The 23,965-nt window shown below is 38.5% G+C and overlaps 1 protein-coding gene across 3 annotated transcripts in view; it reads right to left on the bottom strand.

The window, feature by feature from the left end:
- LOC139710464 (tyrosine-protein kinase CSK-like) overlaps window positions 1-23,965 on the bottom strand; it is a 151,750-nt gene that overhangs the window by 4,215 nt on the left and 123,570 nt on the right. For all 3 annotated transcript variants that reach the window (XM_071622378.1, XM_071622377.1, XM_071622379.1), the window contains 4 exons: window positions 20,390-20,480; window positions 14,110-14,183; window positions 13,470-13,668; window positions 920-1,006 (listed from right to left, as the gene is read on the bottom strand). In XM_071622378.1, coding sequence (XP_071478479.1) covers window positions 920-1,006; window positions 13,470-13,668; window positions 14,110-14,183; window positions 20,390-20,480 — 451 coding nt within the window. The remainder of the gene's footprint in view (window positions 1-919; window positions 1,007-13,469; window positions 13,669-14,109; window positions 14,184-20,389; window positions 20,481-23,965) is intronic.

Raw genomic sequence — 23,965 nt, forward strand, 5'->3', positions numbered from 1 at the left:
CTCATCTTCTGAAATACAGTTGAACCTCTCGTATCCGGACAAGTCGGGACCGGGGCTCATCCGGATAAGGGATTTGGCCGGATACGAGAGACTCAATGCTTTATACATGTACATATACATACACATGTACTGATGTAGCCCATTGTAGTACCACATGTAGTAATGTGTATACTGCAACCTTTTCATTGTTACACTCAGTAACAAACCCCAAAATAGAGGTTCGTGTTTGCAAGAATGAAATCATTTTCTTTTATAAATTCTTGGGATGATTTACCTAAATAATTATTAAGAAATGTATCACGTAGATCTTGAAAATAAACAGTACGAGTCGACGAAACTACGCTTCAAAATTTGATCATCACGGCTCGGCAAAGTCGACTGTAGGTCGCCATTGTTAGATGGTCTCCCTCTCTCTCTCTTTGTGTGTGTACTGTGTGTGAACAATTTTTGAGTGTTCAATATCATTCGTTGCTCAGCCAATGACTCGAAACAATGCATGTCTATCTAGTCATATCGACGGCTGTGTATGGACCTATATGTGGCAATGCGATATGAGAGGACTCGAGCGCATAATCTGTCCATGTTCTTGCGATGATTTGGGGATGTTTGGGGATGTTAAAATGTCTGAAGGTAAGCAATTTGGAAGGAAATTTGATGTAATGTATGTTAATCATGTTGGATTATCTTGGAAGTAATATGTAATTCAGGTGTGTTTGTGTAGGAGTTCTCAAGGAGTTGGGAATCCCCCTTTCCTCCCGTAATTATATATTAAAAAAAAAAAAATCACGGCGAGATTGCGTCCGTTTAATAGAGAGATCCGGATAAAGGGAGGCCGGATAAGAGGTTCAACTGTACTTGGTTACTGACTGAATCATACACATGTATGTAACATCAGAATTACAAGGGAGTGGTTACTTACTACTCTGGGATAAGGCACTCTGCCAAATGAAAAGAGTTCCCACAGCAGGATTCCAAAGCTCCATACATCTGATTTTGTAGTGAATTTCTGAAAGAAACAAGATATAATGAGCCATTCTAAAAAGTATACCGGCAATTCATCGGGTGAGAATGATAAGGCCGTCAATGTGCCTTGAACACTATGGCTTTATATGGCATCTTAATGCTCTTAGCATTCTCAACAAATGAATTTCAAATTTGAGAGCTCATATACAGCTCATATACATACTGACACTGTATGTAGTTAATGGCAATCATGTCATTCAAGTAAAACAAAACAAAAAGTAACGGCGCTAGTGTACTTTCGCACCTGTTGGTCAAATGATTTCCAAACATGCACAAATTCACTCTAAATATCCAACAGCCTTGAATTTTTGTATCTGAGTGAGATTCAAGTCCAGTAGAAAAGGAGTTTTCACCGGGGGGGCACCCGCGAGAGGAGGAGATTGTTTTGGTTTTGGCATGGGCTATGTAGCTCCATGGTGCGTGTGTGTGTCTACAAACTTCTACAATGCTCTCCTTCTTATTCCTGTATTTTCGTTATTTATGGGTCAAATTTTTTCGTTCAAAATTCAAAACGGATGACAATAGAATTTCTCAATAGAATATAAAATCTAAAACTTGAGAAAGAGTAGAGAAAATTGAGTGCACTTTGAATGGTCTGCCACAGGCAGATGTCCTTATCATGCTCTTACGTAATATGACAGCTGTTGCAGTCATTAAACCCTGGCTTGGCCTCCAGGTTCGCCACGCCTGAGTAGAAAGTTATTTTGCAGTGGGCAAATACATCTACTCCTACTTCTCAAACGAGGAATCGTTAGCACCCCATCAGCTTCGTTTGGTGATGGGGTCTCGCCTCAAACGGGGGTTTGACGGCATGTTACTTTCGGGCCACCAAAAAATAAAAATCAATGATTTTGGTGGCCCGATCGGGCCACCAAAATAAAAGTTAGTGTGGAGCCGTGACATAGCCATACGTTTTTACAGGCTTTTTCATTTTATTTGATTTTAAACATCATCATTTTCTCAAGTATTCCAGTTTCTTTTCCCATGATTGAAATCAGACAGTCTGCCATAACGATGATTGCTAAATGCCACGCTGTGTGTGGATGTGCGAAACATGTGCCATGTGCTCTTGCCTTGTTTGAGGCTACTGCAAGTTCAATGGATGAAATGCGCCGCAGCTGCGCTTAATGGCTTGATTGCGGTAACAGTTTACATTTGGTACGAAGAAATTGTCATGTCTTGTACAAGCAAAAACAAAACCAAACAAAAACCAAACAAACACACAGACAAGACATAACAAAACAAGAAACGAACGAATGTTGATAGCCAAATCATCTTCGTATATAGTGGACCGTCACAGTTCACAGGTGAAGTTCTTTCAAACTTTGAAACATAATACGCAGTTTTAATGAGCTTGAAATTGTCGTGAGTTTACTGTCTAACCGGGTAGTGGCTGCATTGTACTATCACAGTGATACTTGTAGTGAATTTGTGTCTGCAAACAAGACATGTCCTTTCATAATTATTGTCTTTGTGTGATTCCATAAATCGAGTGGTTAATCAATCCCTTTCAATAGTTCAGGAACATCTAAAATAATCAAGTATACACTATTATCCCGGACTATGATCGACTGTTCGATGTTTCTATGGGCCAAAAGAAAGACTATATTAATAGAATCATGATCCTTGTAATGATTCCTTTAATTCTACTCACTAGCTAGTTCTTCGATCGATATTTCCAGGGTAGAATTCTAGTGCGCGCATTCTTTCGTCTGGCACTTGCGTCTGGCACCTGGTTTTGTGAACATTTCCGCAAGGGGGGGGGGGGGGGGCGGATGTCAAGTGTCTTCGATCCGAAGAGACTGCATAAAATCTTTTCGCTGCTATCTATTGTCGTATTTCCTCTTATTCTTTGCTGGCAATCAACGATTAGATTAAACTTTACGAAGGTTGCTAGCACGTGGTTCTTTTTGTTGTGAGGTAGACATGTATATGATTTTTTTATTTTCATCATTCATGGGAGGGGAAATAGAGTAAAAGAGGGAGACATGAAATAAGACGAAGGACTACTATACACGTATGCTCAGCATTCGCAGCAAGCTGTCTTTTACACCAGCATCGGTAGGCCCTAATTATAATCACCATCACTCAGAATCATTATTTCCTATCTATAACATTGAGAAACACAACAACCATCATCACTTCAAGATTTTAAACACCTTAGGCTAGCGAACAAATTACGAAATCCCAACAACCTCCCCGACACCACAATAACTACAAAATTAACACACAGCACACCGAAGTGGCTGCCATCAAACTTCCTTCGAAAATACTGCAGCGAAGCGATGAAATCGCCGTTATGAAAATGTGAAAAGTTTGAATTACTTTTAGATACTTATGGAATATAAAGAGAACGAATAAAGACAATAATATTAATCAAAGAAATCCTACCAAATGAGAGGTATGAAAAACGACGAAAATAAAGCAGTAAACCGAAGTTCGCAGCACCGAACACCACCCAAAAATAAATACAGTGAAACTCGGTACGACGAGATCCTTGTGAAGAAGACAATTTGTTCTTTTTATTAGTAGTCAATAAGTGATGCAACACAATGGAAATTAATTAATTGGGACCTGAGAAAATAGTTTGTCATAATAACCAAGTATTTTGTTCTACAACGGTGTATCAGATCTCCTTAGGCCTAGATCTAGATCATCTATATTGAGTTTCCACGATGACGATAGACGGGAAATAAAGTTCAAAAGCCTTTCAACTGCAGTGCACATCGACACGTAAACATACCACCAAAAAAAAAAAAAAAATCACGCAACAGTAATAAAGACTTCCTTTATTTTTGCACCGACGTGTCTTCTTACTTATTTCATTAAATATTTTCCGAATGTTCCACCCAAAATATGCACCAGACCATTGATGAATTTCTACTTCACAGCAACGCATAATGATAGGTTATTATGCAGCGTTGATAGTTGCAGATACCGCTTCGTTATAGTTGCACTATTTTTTTTTTTCTCATCTTCCATTTCTTTCCATGTTCTCCTAAATTGCGTGATCTTTGGAGTATACAGTACTATGATAAAAAGGAAAAAATAGACGAAGGGATAAAATGTGATGCAAACCTACACTTTGTTATACTTCATAAGTACTAACGATTATAATCGAAATGATAATTCGGACTCTAATGCCACATCTTAGTGACATAAAGCGTATAGTGTGATGTCACTGACTCTACGATCAGTTCGTTCCACTCATACTTTCTTCTTTCTAATAATTTTCTTGCTTTTTCTTTTCTGTTAAATTTCGCGATTCTTGAATAATAAAATAAAATGAACTCTAGATAAGTCACATTCTCAGCGACGCAAGGAAGCTAAAACGTAGCTTTCATATAGCGGGATGCTGGGCTTCTGTTATCTTGTTGCACCGATATTTTCTTCTTTTTCTGTTTTTCTTCAAATCAGTGTAATCCTTGAAATAAAAAAAAAAGAAACGCAAAAGAAAGTATGAGAGCAATGCAAACCCTCACTTTATTCAGTGATAAGTATCCACAATATTGTCATAAAAGACTAGATAAATTTGGAGATATCTTTAAAGTCACATTTAGTGCGAGGTCGCTGACTCGGTGCTCAGTTCGTTCTACTATAGTAATTTCTTCTTTTAATCTTTTCTTGCTGTTATCTTTTCTTTTAAATTGCGCGACTCTTGACAAAAAAAAACGCGAAAGAAATTGTATAAATGCGATTGAAATATATGTTTTAGTTACGTGATAAATATCAACAATCATGTAATGAAAGAAAATATCGGACACTCGAGTCACTTCACAGAGACGTTTAGTTAAACTAAATGCAGCGTTGATAGAGTATGGATGCTGCTTCGTTACGATAGTTGCACTAATTTTTTTCTCCTTCTTCATCTTCGTTTTTAAGAAGAGAACAAAAAAAAAAAGTGAGACGAAAGGAAATAGTGCAAAGATGCAAACCTTCACTTTAGTTACATGATGAAAAATGAAAAACATAATTTCGGACGCTGGAAGTCACATTTTCAGCACCGCAAAGTTTAGGTATAAAAGCAGCTTTGATACCGCGATGCCGTTTTGTTATAGTTGCATCAATATTTACTTCTTTTTCTTTTCTTTTTTAAAACTTCTTCCTTTGCTCATTTTTTTCTTCTTAATCGTGTGAGACTTGATATAGAGAAAGAAACGCACAAAAATAATGGATGGAAGCGATGCAAACTTGCACTATATTACATGACGAGTATCGAAAATATTGCATTAAAGGAAAGAAAATTACGAAGACTTTTAGTCACATTTTCAGCAACGCAAAGTTAACGTAAACGCAGCTTTTATGGCGGGTTGACGCTTCGTTATAGTTGCACCAATATTTTCGTCCTTTTTCTTTTTTTCTTCAAGTCAGCGCAATCCTGCAAAGAAACGCAAAAGAAAGTGTAAAAAAGTGATGCAAACCAATATACTTTATTAAGTGATATCCACTATTGTCATAAAAGAAAAGATGATTTCACAGACTATAAATCACATTTTTAGCGACGCGGAGCTAAGCTAAACGCAGCGTTGTAGTGCGATACCGGTCCGTTAGAAAAATAAATATAAAGTATTACTGAAGTGATACAGGTACCCATGTCTAAAATAAATGAATAGAAAATTCAATCATCTTACCGTTATTCTGAGTTCTAAGATTTAGCATAACATAGGCTTGTAGATTATCATAAAAGTTAATGCCTATTTAGGTTGTCAAAACTTACGTTTGAAATGAGAAAGTGGGAGGATTTGCAGACATTAGTAAACATCCGACATTTGTTTTAGCATTGTAAAGAGCCGAAAGTTACCGTTATTCATTTCTGATTGTAAAAACAATCATTCAACATCTACAAGTATTTTAGCACCTTACGGAACCGAATGTTATACCGTTAATCATTTTCAAATGTAACATAGGCTTGTAGATTATCATAAAAGTTAATGCCTATCTAGGTTGTCAAAACTTACGTTTGAAATGAGAAAGTGGGAGGATTTGCAGACATTAGTAAACATCCGACATTTGTTTTAGCATTGTAAAGAGCCGAAAGTTACCGTTATTCATTTCTGATTGTAAAAACAATCATTCAACATTTACAAGTATTTTAGCACCTTACGGAACCGAATGTTATACCGTTAATCATTTTCAAATGTAAAAGCAAACAACCGACATTCATTTTAGCATCTTATACGGAGCTGAACGTTATCCTTATTCAGTTCCGAACGTGAAAGCAAACATCCGCTATTTATTTTAGCATCTAACTGAGCCGATTGATACCGTTAATCATTTGCAAATGTAAAAGCAAAAATCTGTTATTTTTTATTTCAGCATCGTACAGAGCAGAATATTACCGTTATTCATTTCCATATTTAAAAGCAAACATCCGACATTTATGGCACTATCGCACGGAGCCGAATGTTACTGCTGTCCACTTCTGAAAGTGAAATGACTCATCTGACAATTTTTAGCATCGTATGGAGCCGAATGTTATACTGTTTTTCATTTTTGAACGACAAGGCAGATATCGGATATTTACTTTATCATCAAACGCAGATGAATGTTACTGTTATTCATTTCGAAATTTAAAAGCAAACATCCGACAGTTATTCTAGCATCCTATGGAGCAGAATATTACTGCTATTCACTTCCGAACATAAAAGAAATCATCTGACATTTATTTTAGCATCTTCCGGAGCTGAAAGTTATTGTTATTTACATTCGAACATAAAAGCAAACATCAGACATTTATTTTATCATCATACGGAGTTGAATAGTGTTGTTATTCATTTCGCAATGTCAAAGGGATCATTCGACATTTATTTTAGCATCTTCCAGAGTTAAATTCTATTGTTATTTACTTTCGAACTTAAAAACAAACATCGAGCATTTATTTTGTCATCGTATGGAGTTGAATACAATTGCAATCATTTCCGAACATCAAAGCAAACATCAAACATTAATTTTACCATCAAACGCAACTAAATGTTATAGTTATTCATTTCAAAATTTAAAAGCAAACATCCGACAATTATTTTAGCATCATATGGAGCAGAATATTACTGCTATTCACATCCGAACGTAAAAGCAATCATCTGACGTTTATTCTAGCATCTTCCGGAGCTGAAAGTTATTGTTATTTACTTTCAAACATAGAATCAAACATCAGACATTTATTTTATCATCGTACGGAGGTGAATAATATTGTTTTTCATTTCCCAATGTCAAAGGGATCATTCCACATTTATTTTAGCATCTTCCGGAGCTAAATTTTATTGTTATTTACTTTTGAACGTATATACAAACATCCGGCATTTATTTTGTCATCGTACGGAGCTGAATACAATTGTTATTCATTTCTGAACGTCTAAACAAACATCAAACAATAATTTTACCATTGAACGCAACTAAATGTTGCTGTTATTCATTTCGAAATTTGAAAGCAAACATCCGACAGTTATTTTAGCGTCGTATGGAGCCGATTGTTACCGCTGTTCATTTCCAAAAGTAAAGGCAAACATCCGACTTTTATGGGCCACCAAATCTTCATTTCTGAAATTTTGGTGTCCCCGCGCCACCGTTAATGTCGAGCCCTGCATATGATCTGTTACATACGGAGGGATGATTTTTGACACTTTTAGTAACATTTTTTAGCTACGAAGCTGTAACATTATACGCAGCGTCGACAGCGCGATGTCGCACCAATTTTGTCCCTTTCTCTCTCTCTTTTTTTTTTTTTTTGCATGCTTCTCGCGCACGCGTATGTCGGTGTGTAAGTGCCGTTTCGTCCCCCCCCCCCTGATGACCCGACCACGTGTTCAGTTTGAGCGTAAATATTTCAAACAACCTGACGGCACTTTTCCACCACGCGTACTTCATTTTCTGGCGAGGACGCTGGTTGAATGTTCACCTTCCTTGACCTAGGTTTAATTGGATGAATAGGAGAGCATGTATTTGGGGATTTAAGGACTTTAACTTGACTTTGACCCTTTCATAAGTTTACGCCTGCATTTAGTAATTTTCGAGGTATGGAAAAAAAGTGCAATTTCTGTATTGAAAAGTAAATTGTTACCATTTTCATCTGGCCTTTGACCCTAAAATTCATAAGAGAATCACTGTCAGGCAGAACATGCATAAATATGTACTAAGTTTCAAGATAACTTGAGCCACTTCCAAGATATGGAGGAAGAAGTAAGTTCAGCACTTTCACCTGATCTTTGACCTTTTGACCTTTGACCTTTTCGGCAAAAAAAAAAAAAAAAAAACTTTCCAGAGAATCTCTATTGGGTAATAAATGCATACACCAAGTTTAAAAAACAAACAAACATAATCCTGCTGGCATTGCATAATTATACATGTATGACGGAAATAGTAAGATTTTGAAGTGTTGCCCTTGATCTTTGACCCCTGACCGTTGACCCCATGAACCCCAAATTCCCTAGATAATCACTGCCAGTCAGTACATGCATATATACTATGTTTCATGAAAATACCTTGAACAATTTCAAAGATAAGGAGAAAAAAAGTGAAATTTCAACATTTTTACTTGACCTTTGGACCTTTGACCTCATGACCCCAAACTTTCACCAGAGAATCTTAATTGGGTAATACATCTATACAATAAGTTTCAAGAAAATATCTTCAGGCATGGCATAGATATGGGGGAAATAGTGAAATTTTAAGCATTTGACCTTTGACCTTGAGCATGTGCACTTAAAAGTTGATAGGCACAACTTCACCCCCTAATACAGATACATGCTACGTTTCATTAGGATACCTCAAAAGAATTTTTAGTTACGCTGTCCACAAAATTCATTACGGACAGACGGAAGGACGGACGGACAACCCGAAAACATGTCTGCGGCACCACTTCATGGCGGAGGCATAAAAAAGTGTGTGTACCTTGGTATGCAATGTGGTTATAAGACAAGGGTGAAAGAATATAAAGCCTTTAAAAACTAGAAAAGCACTCTGAGAGCTCAGACCTCCGCCAAGTATGCAGCTCATTTCCACCGTCCCACTGATCTTGTTATGTTCTTCCATAGAGTTATAGTGATTTCCACCCATACGTACTTATTGTGTGCTGAGAGTCGCCAGATTTGCCAATATAGAAGCCATTGTTACGTCATAAACCATCAGCTGCGCGGCGCGCCTCGCCCTAGTAGAAACTAGAGTACGCACTTTAGTGCACGCATGCAAACCTCAAGTACGCGCAGCCTGAACTCCGAAGTTCATTGACCCTACCTGCCAAAATATCAAAATCCTTCATAAATTTCCCAAAAATTCTTGGATTACTACCAAAAGTTAATCGTCTGCTACTCGTGTCATTCTCAGCCTTTCCTGCAAGTTTCATCCCAATCCGTTAACTACTTTTTGAGTTATTTTGCACATGGACAAACTAACGAACGAACTAACAAACAAACCAACGGTAACAAAAACATAACCTCCCCCTTGGCAGAGGTAATAAGGCTAGGAAAAGGGGGAAAAGGAAATGAAAGAAAAGATACAAAATAAACCTGGAAAAAAATGAAACAAAAAGTTTACAAAATAGAGAGTTCATTAAAAGATATTATAAAATGGGTTCAAGAATGTAGCCAATAGGAAGCGCTGAAATTAGTCACATGTGCTTTGGTTACTCAGTCCCATTGCACTGCGCGTTAAATCCTATTGCCGATTGTCTGTGCGCGCGGCGGCTCCTTTGAATTGCATGCATACGCGCTGTCAATCCTGTAAACAACTTCTAGTTCGGGCTGCCGGCCGGCCGGCCTTTCTTCCCTTGTGCATAACATGTGTGGCGTACGTATACTCTACTATACGTACACTTTGTACAGTACAGTAGACCAAGCGTTGTGGGACCGGACGCGTACATGGAGTCACTTTGAAGGGCAAATCCAACGATTTAGCAGGTTAATTCTCACGCCGTTTTCAGAGTATGTTGTCTAGTAGGCCTATATGAGGAGTCTATATCAAGTCTTTGAGGTAAAGGGTGCATATTCTATGTAAAATAAGTAAGTTTTCATGCGGGAACTTAAGTGTCCGGAAACCCAACCCATTATACTTATACTGTATGTGCGGGATTTCCGAGTGCGACGTGCGTAAATGTTTGGGACGAACATCTTCGGACGTCTTGACCCACACAGGTACGTGAAAAACGCTGAAAAATGCTGTTAGTTTTCGAATTTTCGACCCATTTTATAAAACAAATGATGTACAGGATTATTTCGTGGCGTTAGTGGAGGCATAGCTCACTCTCGGGTATTTACAATGTAGTGCAACATGCACTCGGCTTCGCCTCGTGCATGTTTCACAATTGTAATTACCCTCGAGTGCACTATATGCCTACACTAACGCACTCTATCCTGTGCATCATTTGTATAATGGAAGGAAAGAAAGAAGAGAAACATTATAAAGGAAAGCAAGGGAGAGATGGATACATGTTTGAAAAGAAAAGAGGAAAGCGAAAAGAAAAGAGGAAAGCAAAAAGAAAAATATACTAGATTGAAAAATAGAAAAGCACCAGGTAGAATGATAGAATGAAAGATGAATCAAAACTGGATGAAAGCAATGATGATAAAGCCCCAGTCACACAGCACTCCACGTCTAAATCACGTACAAAAAGTTATGAAAATCTGGTGGACACCGTCGTAAGTGGTAATTTTTCGGCCAATTTTGGTTTGGTCGTGCTTTGTAGGGGGTATGGCCGTTGGCGGCTGTTCCACTGCTGAAGCACTGCCTAAGCATGGCTAACCACGTCCAGCCACGTGTATGTACGCGGAAAAATCCATTTGTCAGTGATAAGCCGCTAAACACACGCTATTTCCCGTGATACCAAAGTGTAGCACGCGTCAGATGACCATGCTCTGCCCGTGACAGACCGCTAAACTTTCGCGTCTTACCCACGTCTTACCGCGTCTCCCGAAGTTTTAATCACTGCTGGAACACGGACTATCACGTGTGTTTCACATGTGTTGCACGTCTTTACGTGTGCCGCCCGTGGTCATCCGTGGAATACAATTTTGAGCAGTTCAAAACTTTTTACCACGTCCGATGCCGTTCCGATTTTTCCCCGCGTCCTGCCACGTCTATAAATCGACCGTAGCTCGTCTTAAACTCGACATCAACGCGAACAACATTGTCTGCTTCATGGGAGACCACTTTTTGACGTGTTTTGGCCGTGATTAAGCCGTAAAGCACTGTGTGACCGGGCTTTTAGGAAGGAAAGAAAGTATACAAGTTGAAAAGGAAATGAAGAAAAGGATTCATTAGAACGACATATAAGAAAAAGACATTGGAGAAGATAGAAAGGAACTAGTGGTATGCCTCCGCCATATACATGGTTCTCCCAATAGGTCTATAGCACAATGTCTTGACAATGTGTGATGACAATTTCACATACGTGTAATTAACAAAATATTAAAATGACAGGTTTGTCATCAATGTGTTGCGTGTTCACTTTACTTGAACTAGGTTGAATTGGATAAATGGCTATATTGTCTAAGAGGTCAGTGCAGGTATTTGGGGATTTCAGGAGTTTTACTTGACTTTTGACCCTTTTATAAGTTTAAGGAAGAAGTGAAATTTAGCACTTTCACTTGACCTTTGACCTTTTGGCAAGAAATTTCCAAGAGAATCTCTATTGGGAAAAACATGCATACACTAAGTTTCCAGAAAAATCCTGCCAGCATTACATAGATAATAGGGAAATAGTGAAACTTTGAAGAATTAACCCTGACCTTTGACCCCCTGACCTTTGACCCATGACCCCTAAATTCCCTAAAAAATAACTGCCAGTCAGTACATGCATATGTACTAAGTTCCATGAAGATGCCCTGAAAAATTTGAGACATATGAAGAAAAGTGAAACTTTAAAATTTTCACTTGACCTTTGACCTCACGACCCAAAACTCTCTCTGGAGAATCTTCATTTGGTAGTTCATGTATACACTAAGTTTCAGCAAGCTGTCTTTTACTTTACATAGGCATCAATAATTATCACCAACGCTAATTACTGTAAAAGTGGAAATTTTCGCGGTGTTCAAATTTTCGCGCATTTCGCGCAACCAGAAACTAGCGCGAAAATAAAAGCACGCGAATATTTTTGCTTGCCATATGTGCCTGTGCGTGATGTCTTGATTCCGCGGAATTAAAAACACGCGAAACTCTTCCGACCCGGCCAAGTGCGAAAAATTAGTCACGCGAAAATATCCACTTTTACAGTAAATCATTTGGTCATACATTGAATATTCAGAAATGCTCTTATCATACATCATTTGAGAGAACATCTCAGTTAACATATAGTATCCCAAAATACCAACACTCCAGTGGCTGCAAGACAAACATGTTAAAACAAAATAGCACAAGGTGATAAAGAGCAAAACATCCTTCAAAATACTGCCCCATACAGTACCCATCCCGGCCCCCACTCAGGGGTCGGAGGGACAGCATGCATATTCCCTATACCTGTATCTCCAGTAATTTGACTTTTCATCAAGAGATTTCTTTTGGAAAGGTGGTGTTTTTCCTCTATTTCTCTGTAGATTCCTGAGAAATGTGAAAAAGGGTTATGAAATATCTTGCAACATTCTGAACTAGAAATGTAGCTATGGCAACTGGTATGCCTCCGCCATATTGCATTAACCTCCCTATAGGTCTACAGTACATATTGCCAATGTGAGACAACAATTTGACATAACTGGCAAATGATCATTATCTGGTAATTAGATACATTTTGGAGCCACTTTCAAAATATGGAAAACAGTAGAAATTCTAGCAGTTTCATTTGACCTTTGACCCCAAGGCCAAAAACTTTCCCTACATAATCACTGTATATTAATGCATGTATTACCAGGTTTAATTACCCCCATCAAGGGTGTTTTGTGCTCATTGTGCCCATTTCAACAAAGTTAGATCTTATTACCTTACAGATGCTACATGTACCTGGCAAGTTTTGGTGAAAAGCCATCATGGGGTTTTCAAGAAGAAGCTAAGATGTAAAAACTTCACCCTGGATGGACAACACACAACAAAAGCCAGACAACGAATGACCACAACAGCTCACTTGAGTCTTTGGCTCAGGTGAGCTAATAATAAAGGAGAAACATATTGTAGTGAAGTATAGTTTGATGTGCGACACATACATATTGCATTACGATGTTTGCTCTTTTTTTTTGGGGGGGGGGGGTGGCAGAAATGAAAATTAAAAGTTATACTCCATTACACTATATAAACATCTCTGTACGTGGAGAGGCAAAGGTCTGACAGATGAACAAGAAAGCTGCAATGCCTGTTTATTCTCAGAGACAATAAACTTTATTCCTTTGTGTGCTCAGTGAAAGATTTTTTTTTTTGTATCAGTGTAAGGAGTCTTTGAATTTTGTATTCAATGCTAAAACTTGTTTTTTTTTCACATTTACAGAGAAAATTATGTTTGTCTGCTTGTTTGTTTATTGAATGCTACATACCTTGTCCTTGTAAGCCTCTGGGGCAGTCCACTTGACAGGAATCTTGCCACCTACACCAAGCTGTGTGCTGCTGTCTTGAGCCAGTCCAAAATCTGACACCTTAGCAATGTCATCCTCCGAAATAAGGATATTCCTTGCAGCCAAATCTCGGTGCACAAAGGTCTTCTGTTCAAGGTATACCATGCCCGCTACGATATCTCTGCAACATTTGAAGAGTAAAGTGTTTTATTTCAATCAACACCATCAGGTCTTAACCAAATAAAACAGCATCAAATGAATAATTTGTGCAAGCAAATATTCTTTCTTATTTATATTGGCAAAATAAAGTTCACTGCAACACATTTCAATCCATAACATTTCAATGAACAAACAAGGTGAAAGGTTAATGCCAGTCTTTAGAGAGGAATATATACATGAGTATCCTTAGATTTTAAAACATAATTTTTCTTAACTTTTCTCTGAACTAAAATAGCAAATGACGCTGCATGTACCTGAAAGTATGAGAAGTAAAGCAAATCATACAGTAAATCTCGAAGGACAACATCAATAATTCATCAAAGCAACACTTCAGTGGCTACATTGCAGGCATTCTTTTCCAGTCACAGAGTGAAAATAGAGGAAAAAAAGCGGTGAAACTTACAAGGAAAATTTCAGTTGAAGTTTCTTTGTGATGACAGATCTTCCTCGAGACCTCACATAGTCCAGGAGATTTCCCTGAAACATGATCAAAGAATAATTTGCATTTTAAGTAGATCAAAGAACTGTGTATTCAACAAGATGACAGTACTCTGCCTAAGCAAACCAAATCAACAGGGGAAGTTTCATTTGTTCATTATAGATTTCTTTCTTGGTAATGTGTTGGCCCTGAAAAGGGCCGTTTTGGTGTAGACTTGCCACGAGTTAAAACCTGAGGAAATCTCCTCAAAGAGTGCTCTCATCTTGGAGTCGGAGTCATCTGAGTCGAGGTACATCAAGTTGCTTTGTAGTCATCATCTTCCCCTCCTGCTGGCTCCTTTACCTCGTGGTTTGCCCACAGGACATCATCCTCTGCCCCATCCAAGTTGTTGGAGATGCAGCACTTCTTGAAGGACTTGAGAATCAGCTCTGGGGTGATCTCCACCCACGCCTCCAAGATCCATGAGCAGATTGTAGGCAGGTCTGCGTTCCGTTATTGGCCTGTCTTGGTGAACATGTGCTCCCCAGTGATCATCCAATCAGTCCAACAACGACAGAGCCCATCCTTGAAGGGCTTGTTTATATGCAAACATATTGAACACCAAAAGACTGCACCTTCTGTTGAGCCCTGTGACACATCTACCGCATACACACCGGAGCCAATCATTGAAAAGACTCTCGTCCATCCAGCCTTTGTGTTGCGCTCTGATGATAATGCTAGCTGGAAACTGCTCCTTTAGCAATGTCTTTATTTTGAAGACGACCAAAGGTGGCAATCTCTCTCTGTCTGCTATGCATGATATCATAACGGCAAAATGATCTTTTTCGTGATCAGTCGTAGCAATACTGACTGATTTCATCCCGTTCTGTTAGGGTGACGTTGCGTTGAATGTCAAAAGTTAGCGGGGTTTGTCAGCATTGCCTAATCGGGAAAGAGGGTAGTCGTACTGCCCATGAATCTGGATAATGAAGCATTGGAAGCTTGTTATCTTGTGGTCGACGTCATTGGGCAACCGCTATGAAATATGTGCACAGTGGCATACGGACAGACCATGCCTGCTCATGAATCTATGGGCCCAGTGCTGACTCGCCTTAAATTTGGCTACTGCCCTGGCGTTCAATCTAAGAGCAGTTGTGGAGATGGCACCACCTTCTCGATGCCTATCTCTTATCCATTCAGCGAGCTGCTCCTCCATTTCAGGCCACTTCACCTTCTTCCCCTGACGTGCTTTCTGCTGCTTTAATTCTTGCAAAAGGTGCTGCATATCCGCTCTCCATGACCATACCTTACGACTTGGAGATGTCATATTGTCATCCCACTTGCCGGTTTCCCTCCGATTCAGCGACTAGTACTATCTTGAGCTTGAATGCGGCTGTGAACAATTGGCGGGGCATCTTGAGTAGTAGTGAGGCTGTGCATATGTCGGCCACAGCAATTTATACTGGTCGGTAACATACAGAAAGGGATCTTATGCTGATTTGTGAGACGTGCGGTGTGTACTCATTCGCTTTTGTTTCGCCCAGAGGGATTAATGCACCATTAAATCGTATCTACCGTAGATGTGTCTCTCGTAAGGCACGTGCCAGAGCAAAATTTTCAGAATGAAGAATTAAAAAACATTAACAACAGTGTAGCTAAGGGATTGTACGCCGAGACGTATGGTGCGTACTGTTAATCACTCGCTATTGTTCCTTCGGAAGGATTATTGGTAACATGACATTTAATTGTGCTATTATATCTACAGTAGACGTGTCTCTGGTAAGACGTGTGCCAGAAGCACAATGTTCATAACGAAAAATATAAAAAAAGTTTAGCAGAGGGATCGTACGCTGAGACGTACAGTGCATACCAGTAATCACTTGATATGGTTCCTTTGGAGGGATTACTGGTAACACGCCATTTAAACGTGCTACTGCATCTACCGCGCACATGTCTCTCGTAAGATGCGCGAAGCAAAATGTTAACAAGGAAAAGTAGAAATTACGCGGTGCGTAACATATGTCCCCGCCGGAAGTAGCATTTTGTAACAAAATGTGCAATATAGGTAAAAAATCAAGGTCAAAGGTCAAAGAAGTCAAAGGTCAAAATTCTGTGTAGAAGTTTTGAAGCCCTCACCTAGTGCCATCACATAAAGCAAATGGAATCGAAATTGGGTTAGAAATGGCGAAGGAGTAGCATTTTGTAGCCAATGTACAATATAGGTCAAAAATCAAGGTCAAAGGTCAAAGAAGACAAAGGTCAAAATTCTGTGTAGAAGTTTTGAAGCCCTCACCTAGTGCTATCACATAAAGCAAACGGAATCGAAATCGGGTTAGAAATGGCGCAGGAGTAGCATTCTGTAGCAAAATGCACAATATAGGTCAAAAATCAAGGTCAAAGGTCAAAGAAGTCAAAGGTCAAAATTCTGTGTAGAAGTTTTGAAGCCCTCACCTAGTGCCATCATATAAAGCAAACGGAATCGAAATCGGGTTAAAAATGGCGAAGGAGTAGCATTTCGTAGCAAAATGTACAATATAGGTCAAAAATCAAGGTCAAAGGTCAAAGAAGTCAAAGGTCAAAATTCTGTGTAGAAGTTTTGAAGCCCTCACCTAGTGCCATCACATAAAGCAAACGGAATCGAAATCGGGTTAGAAATGGCGAAGGAGTAGCATTTTGTAGCAAAATGTACAATATAGGTCAAAGGTCAAGGTCAAAGGTCACGACTGAAATTCTGTGTAGAAGTTTCAAAGCTCCCATGTAGTGCTATCATATAAAGCAAACAGAATCAAAATTGGCTCATAAATGACAGAGAAGTAGCAAATTGAAGATTTTGATCACACACGGACGCACACACGGACACACGGACACACGGACGGACGGACGGACGGACGGACACACGGATGGACGGACACACGGACACACACACGTACGGAGCCCGTTTCATAGTCCCCTGCTCGAACTCGTTCGGCGGGGACAATAATGAAGAATAAGAAAACCATTGATAATACTGGTAGTACAGCAAAGGGATCTTACGCTGAGACGTACAGTGTGTACGGTTACACTGCTCACTCTTGTTTCGCCCGGAGGGATTACCAGTAACACAGCAGTACATTCAATCACAAATGTGTCTCTTGTATGGTACGTGAAGCAAAATTTTCATAATGGAGAATGAGAAAAACATTAGCAATATTACCAGTAGATCTACCACAACGCAATGTATTCATGACACTTCATTCAACATCGCGTACCCGGTATTTTACAGCTGTTGTCTGTGGCCAGATTGATACGCTGGTAAGTTTTACGGTAATGATACCTGTACATTGTGTATTTACAGCTAGGTTGGCTATGGTCAGATTGAGGAGTTTTAATGATACATTTTTGTACATTGTGTATCTACAGCTGTTGTCTGTGGCCAGATTGATACACCATTAAGTTTTAATGATACATCATGTATTTACAGCTGTTGTCTACAGCCTGATTGATACGCGGGTAAGTTTTAAGGTAATGATACCTATATATTGTGTACTGTAAAAGTGGTTTCTTTCGCGGTGGTTTTATTTTCGCGCTTTTCGCGTTTTGAGGTTGAACCGCGAATTTAACATCACACGAAAATGTTTTGAACTTGTCGCTTGTTACAAGGCTATCATTACCGACCGCGAATTTAAACACACGCGAAAAAGTCGGCACCGATGGAAACCGCGAAAGTTTCTGTACGCGAAAGAAACCACTTTTACAGTATTTACAGCTACAAGGTGTAGGTTGGCTCTGGCCAGATTGATACATCGGTATACAAATGACGCACAGGTCTGAGTGCGTCAGCCGGAATTGTGTGCATAAGGTAATCTATGGAATGCTTAGGCTAAATTCCATAGTTACTGCATGCACACTATATTCCGCCTGACGCACGATAAGACATGTGCATCATCTGTTTTATAGAATGGGTAATTTTCTTGCCAAAAACCAATTTTTCTATCGTGTTACCCGATGACACATTTACTGGATGCATTTCCTTTTGGCTTGCCATAGACGAGAACCCAAAAACCATGCATCAGTTTTTACTGGACGCATGGTTTCTCTTCAGAACCATGCATCCAGTAAAAACTGATGCATGATTGTTTTAGCCAATAGGCTTCTCCTACTGAGTGTGCAAACGTTTGCTTAGTGCGCAAACCTTTGTTACAAGTGCATGATTGTACTCTTGCTACAATGTACAAGTGCGTGATAACATGTTTACCACTGTAACTCAGCGTGCGGCCAGTAAAAATCAACACATAGCTCTTGACCAATGAGATCACAGGATTCTCGGCCAATGAGATAATAAGTTTCAATGATACATTGTGTATTAAAAAGCTGTTGTCTATGGCCAGATCGATACATCACTAACTTTTAGCGATACATCCCGTATTTACAGCTGTTGTGTGTGTCCAGATTGATACATGATACAATCATACATTGATACCTGACTAGATGTAACCTTACATTCATATGCTAGCTCACAGTTGAGCCCTTGTTCATACATATTATACAGTGTTTTTGATAGCACTTTGCCTTTTCTTTGAAATTGTTAAAACTACATTATATTTGTCTATATTACATTGGGGGGTATATATTATACAAGCACTGTTTCTTAGTTCCCCCCCCCCCAACATTCGTAATTATATGCAAAAATGCCACAAAATGTTGCTTATACAAAAATGTCCACAATGTGGAAGATGAATAACTGAATAAATAAATAAATAGCTTACCTGTACAACGCTGTATATACTGTAAAAGTGGAAATTTTCGCGGTGTTCAAATTTTCGCGCATTTCGCGCAACCAGAAACTAGCGCGAAAATTAAAGCACGCGAATATTTTTGCTTGCCATATGTGCCTGTGCGTGATGTCTTGATTCCGCGGAATTAAAAACACGCGAAACTCTTCCGACCCGGCCAAGCGCAAAAATTAGTCACGCGAAAATATCCACTTTTACAGTATTTGTCATTCTGTAAGACTGTGTTCTATGTTTATCTGATATGTTTGTAAGTGTATAAATTATAAAATGTAAATGTCAATTCTTCTTCTTCTTCTTCTTCTATTCTTTAATATACAGTTTGTATATTTTTACTGCTTTGGTAAAATGAAGAAACTGAAACTTCATATATTGTAGCTGCTGATATTTCACGGTGGTTTTAATTTCACAAGTCAAAAAGATGTGTAAATTTACCAATCCACCGAAATACTGCCTGCCAGTTACAGTACAGATGTGTATGTGAGTTGCAAGTATGAGAGCGATGTAGTGTATGTATATATCTTATGCATGGGCAGGTAGCAGCTACACACAAATTCCTAGCCTACCATGTGCACATACACACCCATTATAGTGCATGCAAGATGCAACATAAGTGCTTGCCAGATTGCTCGAGGAAAGTAAAAATCGAAGTTGACAAGTGTTTTCGAACAATGAGAAAAAAAAAAAATGCTTGCCTAAATTGGACAAGCAAAAAGTTTTGCAAAAGTCAGAAACTTTCCAATACTTACGTGAGAAAGCCCCAATACAATGCAACACCAACACTCGACTGGACCAAGTTTGTTACTCCAATGTGTTTATAGTGTAAGTGTGTAAATCAACATGTGCTGTTCATTCAAATGATTGTGTTTTTATCAAGCCCTTGAATTACAAGTGATTTTCTATTATTATTTCTTAAAATGTTTTTGGACTTTCTTTTTGGGCAAGTAATATTCATGTTTGGGCAAGTGTATTGCAAACATTTGAAAATCTGCTTGCCTGACAGGGGAAAGAGGTAAAAAAGTTATGTATTTGTAGCACCCAGGTGCATATGAGCAGTTGTGATATTTGCTTTCCTGATCATGAATTCAATTATATGTCAAATTGTCTTATAACTTCTGACTCGTGAAATATCATACCTGTGAAATGTTTGGCATTCATATGTACATATTTTCAAATTAGGATTTTAAATTTTGAAAATAAGATAAATCTGCAGAATGCACCTCAGGTCTGTAATGTTTCTTTTATAGTATATCATATCCCTCTTTCTAACACATGCTCTGGCATTCCCTCCCCTGCCAGTCAACATTATCTTACAGAATGTTAAGTACAGCTGGTTCAGAATATTCTATGCCATTTCAACATTCACATTCCTACAATGACAAAATCTGAAAACGAAATTATTTTAGAGGAAGCACTGCTGATATTAAAGTGCATGAGTAAGTAACTGTTTATCACTACGCAAAACATGATAAAGGAACCTGAAGCATTCTACTCACTTTGGCCATGAATTCAAGGATGATGGAGATACCATTAGGATGATCTGGAACAACTCCTATGAGTGCCACCAGGTTAGGATGTCTTAATTGCCTGTGTAAGAGAAAATTAAACAAAAACTAGAACTATCACTGAATGTGATTAATGCCCCACCTTGAACTAAGAGTCAGCTCATTCCACAATATGTACATTTTGTAGTTGTATGTTTTTTATTAAAAAATATGTTATCATGGCAACGCATGGTTCATCATTGATTAAAGGTGTGTTTTGCTCATTTCAAAATTAACCATATCACGACCAGCGACGAATTACTTCGACGCACTGTGAGATTTTCATTTCAAAATATACTTACCATGGCAACACATTTACGATAATAAAAGATGAAGGTTGCACAACTTCATATCGCATTGATTACATATGCCAAATCTAAAGTCAAATGTTCAAAAACTGAGGGATTACAACATGTAGCTAAATCCACAATATAATTAGTTCAACAATGATACAAGATAAAGTTTGCACATCTACATACTATAGCAGTTTACACGTGCCAAATTACAAGCCAAATGCTCAAAAACTCAGGAAGTTAGCTTTACATGTATATAAAAAAAGTTACCTTAAGTTGGTAACCTATTGTTCAGCATAGCTGAAAGATGTGTTTAGCACAATTGAAATTTATATTGGCCAAATGTGCCAAACCTCAAGTCAAAGGCTCAAAAACTGAGGGAGCTAGCTAAATCCACTTGTAACTTGCAAGATTTTCATTAAAAATGCTGTTACCATGGTAACATATTGTTCGATGACAAAATATGAAGTCTGCACATGTACATGCTATAGCAATAACATATGAAATTCAAGTCAAATGTTCAAAAAAATGAGGGAGTGAGCCAAATCTATACCATTTTGTGTGATTGTCATTAAACATGCTGTAACCACGGCAACAAATTGTTGAACACTGACGAAAGATAAAGTTTGCACATCTACATACTATATACCAGTTACAAGCTGTACATGTGTACATGTGCCAAATTTCAAGCCAAATGCTCAAAAATAAGAGGGAGTAGTAAAGGTCAATCCACACATTTTGTATGATTTGCCATGGCAACTGATTTCTTAAAGGAAAAAATAGTTCTCGTTTGCCTGCAGAACTGTCAAATTTTGCTCCAAAATGTACACATATGCCTAAGAAATGTGTGGAATAATGCTGCAATAACAAGATATTTCTTGGGTAACGACGAAAATGTGAAATATTAACCAAAAATGTTTGCCAGAATCGAAATATATCTGAACTTACCGGATCAGGGATCAGACTAACTCAGATTCGGGGTCAAATTGGCCTCGCTTTGACAGCGGGGCCAAGTTGTCCTTCTGAATTCTCCCTATCGCATGTGGCTCTCCAAATCTGAACATGTTTGGTGCTCTAATTCTTTTACTTTTAATTCTTGGGATATACATGTAGGCTTATGGTTATGAACGCACGATGTGTATATCGGTACGCTTTTATGCACATTGAACGCCGAAGTACTAACATTCATAGATCGTATCAAAATCTGTCTTATAATCTCGTGAATAGTAGAGTTATTTTCGAGTCTGTAACTTTACATTTGATAAATGGGATTCTTCTGCGAAGCGGCCCAATGCTGGGTTGATGATGCCAAACAACAAAATTATGGAAAATATCCAAAGATGAAGGACGTGTTGATGTGGGCGAAGTTCCCGACAGACCAAGTTCAGCAGAGAGCAAGGAAAAATCTGCTTCGCAGGAAAGACCACTTTGACCTGCAGTCAAACTCTTGTATTTGTTCGAGACATTTCCAGAAAGGAGCAATTTCAGTAAATGGCACTGCAAATGCCCCACCGAAATATTTTTCCTAGCATAATTTACGGGGAGTTATGCCCAGCCCTTCATTTACCGGTCGTAGGAACGTTTCTTTCTCTAAGAAAGTCCTTTAATCGGGATACAGACATTCTCCAAAATTGGTCATCAGGTTGATCAAGTTGCTTGTGCATATCGAGTTTGGTGCATTTTGAATGTACGATCAAAGATCCTACACTACTTAAGATCTTTGGTATGATTTTCCGGAACCGCATCAGATATCGGTATTGCGAGGTGATATCACTTGATACTGGCTATATGCCGGATATCAAACAACCTCTTTGGCACGCATATAAAATGAAAGTGTGCCTGCAATAAATACTGTATGTATAAAATATGGCAATCATGGACTGCATGTAAATTGTCTGAAATCAATTACTTGTAGGTCATCAGGTTGATCAGGTTGCTTGTGCATAACGAGTTTGGTGCATTTTGAATGTACGATCAAAGATCCTACACTACTTAAGATCTTTGGTATGATTTTCCGGAACCGCATCAGATATCGGTATTGCGAGGTGATATCGCTTGATACTGGCTATATGCCAATATCAAACAACCTCTTTGGCACGCATACAAAATGAAAGTGCGCCTGCAATTACTGTATGTATAAAATATGACAATTATGGACTGCATGTAAATTGTCTGAAATCAATTGTAGGGCCGAGTTGACCTGAGTCCAAATTAGTCTGGATCCTCCACGGAATAAAAGTCAGTATACCAACTTTTATTTTTCTATACATGTACTATTAATCTTAAAATACTCCAATACTACTCATTATCCTGGCAAATTGTGTCAGCCAAGTAAGGTTCATGGTAGACTCTTATGAAATATTGCAAGCAAATATGAAATGATGCAAGATGGGTTCTCAAACCCTTACTAGAGTCACATGTACAATTGTATGTTTTACCTTTAACACTCATGAAAAAAAGGTGTCTTGCACAACTACACGTTTCATTGATCACATATAGTGCCTAATTTCAGCTCATTTGCTTTGAAACTGAGAGAGTAGGTCGATCCACAACATTTTGTGTGATTTTGTCAGGAAAATCTATTGCCATGGTAATGCAATACGTGATCCTGTTGGAAAAGGTGTTTTGCATTTGGCACATCTACAATGTACCTATGATAGTGGTCACAAATGCTACATTTGGGGTTAATTATTCAAAAACTGAGGGAGCTACTTCAATCCACATATTTTTGTGTGATTTGTATAAAAACGGCTGTTGCAATGGCAACAGATTTCTTAACACTCGCGAAAAGGTGTCTTGCAGCACTTTACATTACATTGATTGTATGTGCCAAATATCAGCTAAACTGCTTTAAAACTGAGAGAGTAATTCCATCCACAACATTTTAAGATTTTTATGAAAATTTGCCATTGCCATGGCAATGCATTTTGCGATCTACTGATGAAAAATGTGTCTTGCCTTGCACATCTACCTATGACCGCAGTCACACATGCCAAACTATACGTCAATTGCTCAAAAAATAAGAGTAGTTCGTGCCACATTTTGCATGATTTTATGAAGATTTGCAGTTACCATGGTGACACGTTACTCCATACAGATGAAAAAAAGGCCTTGCACATCCACCTATGATAACGGTCAAACATGTCAAATTTTGGCTCAAAACATGAATAGTTAGATCTACATGTGTACAAGATTTTGCAACGGACAAATCGACCGCCTGATCAGCTGACCTGCT

Source organism: Diadema antillarum, unplaced genomic scaffold (assembly GCF_040938485.1).
Source record: "Diadema antillarum isolate AM-2024a unplaced genomic scaffold, OU_Dant_1.0 seq00001535_RagTag, whole genome shotgun sequence".
Lineage (NCBI taxonomy): Eukaryota > Metazoa > Echinodermata > Echinoidea > Diadematoida > Diadematidae > Diadema > Diadema antillarum.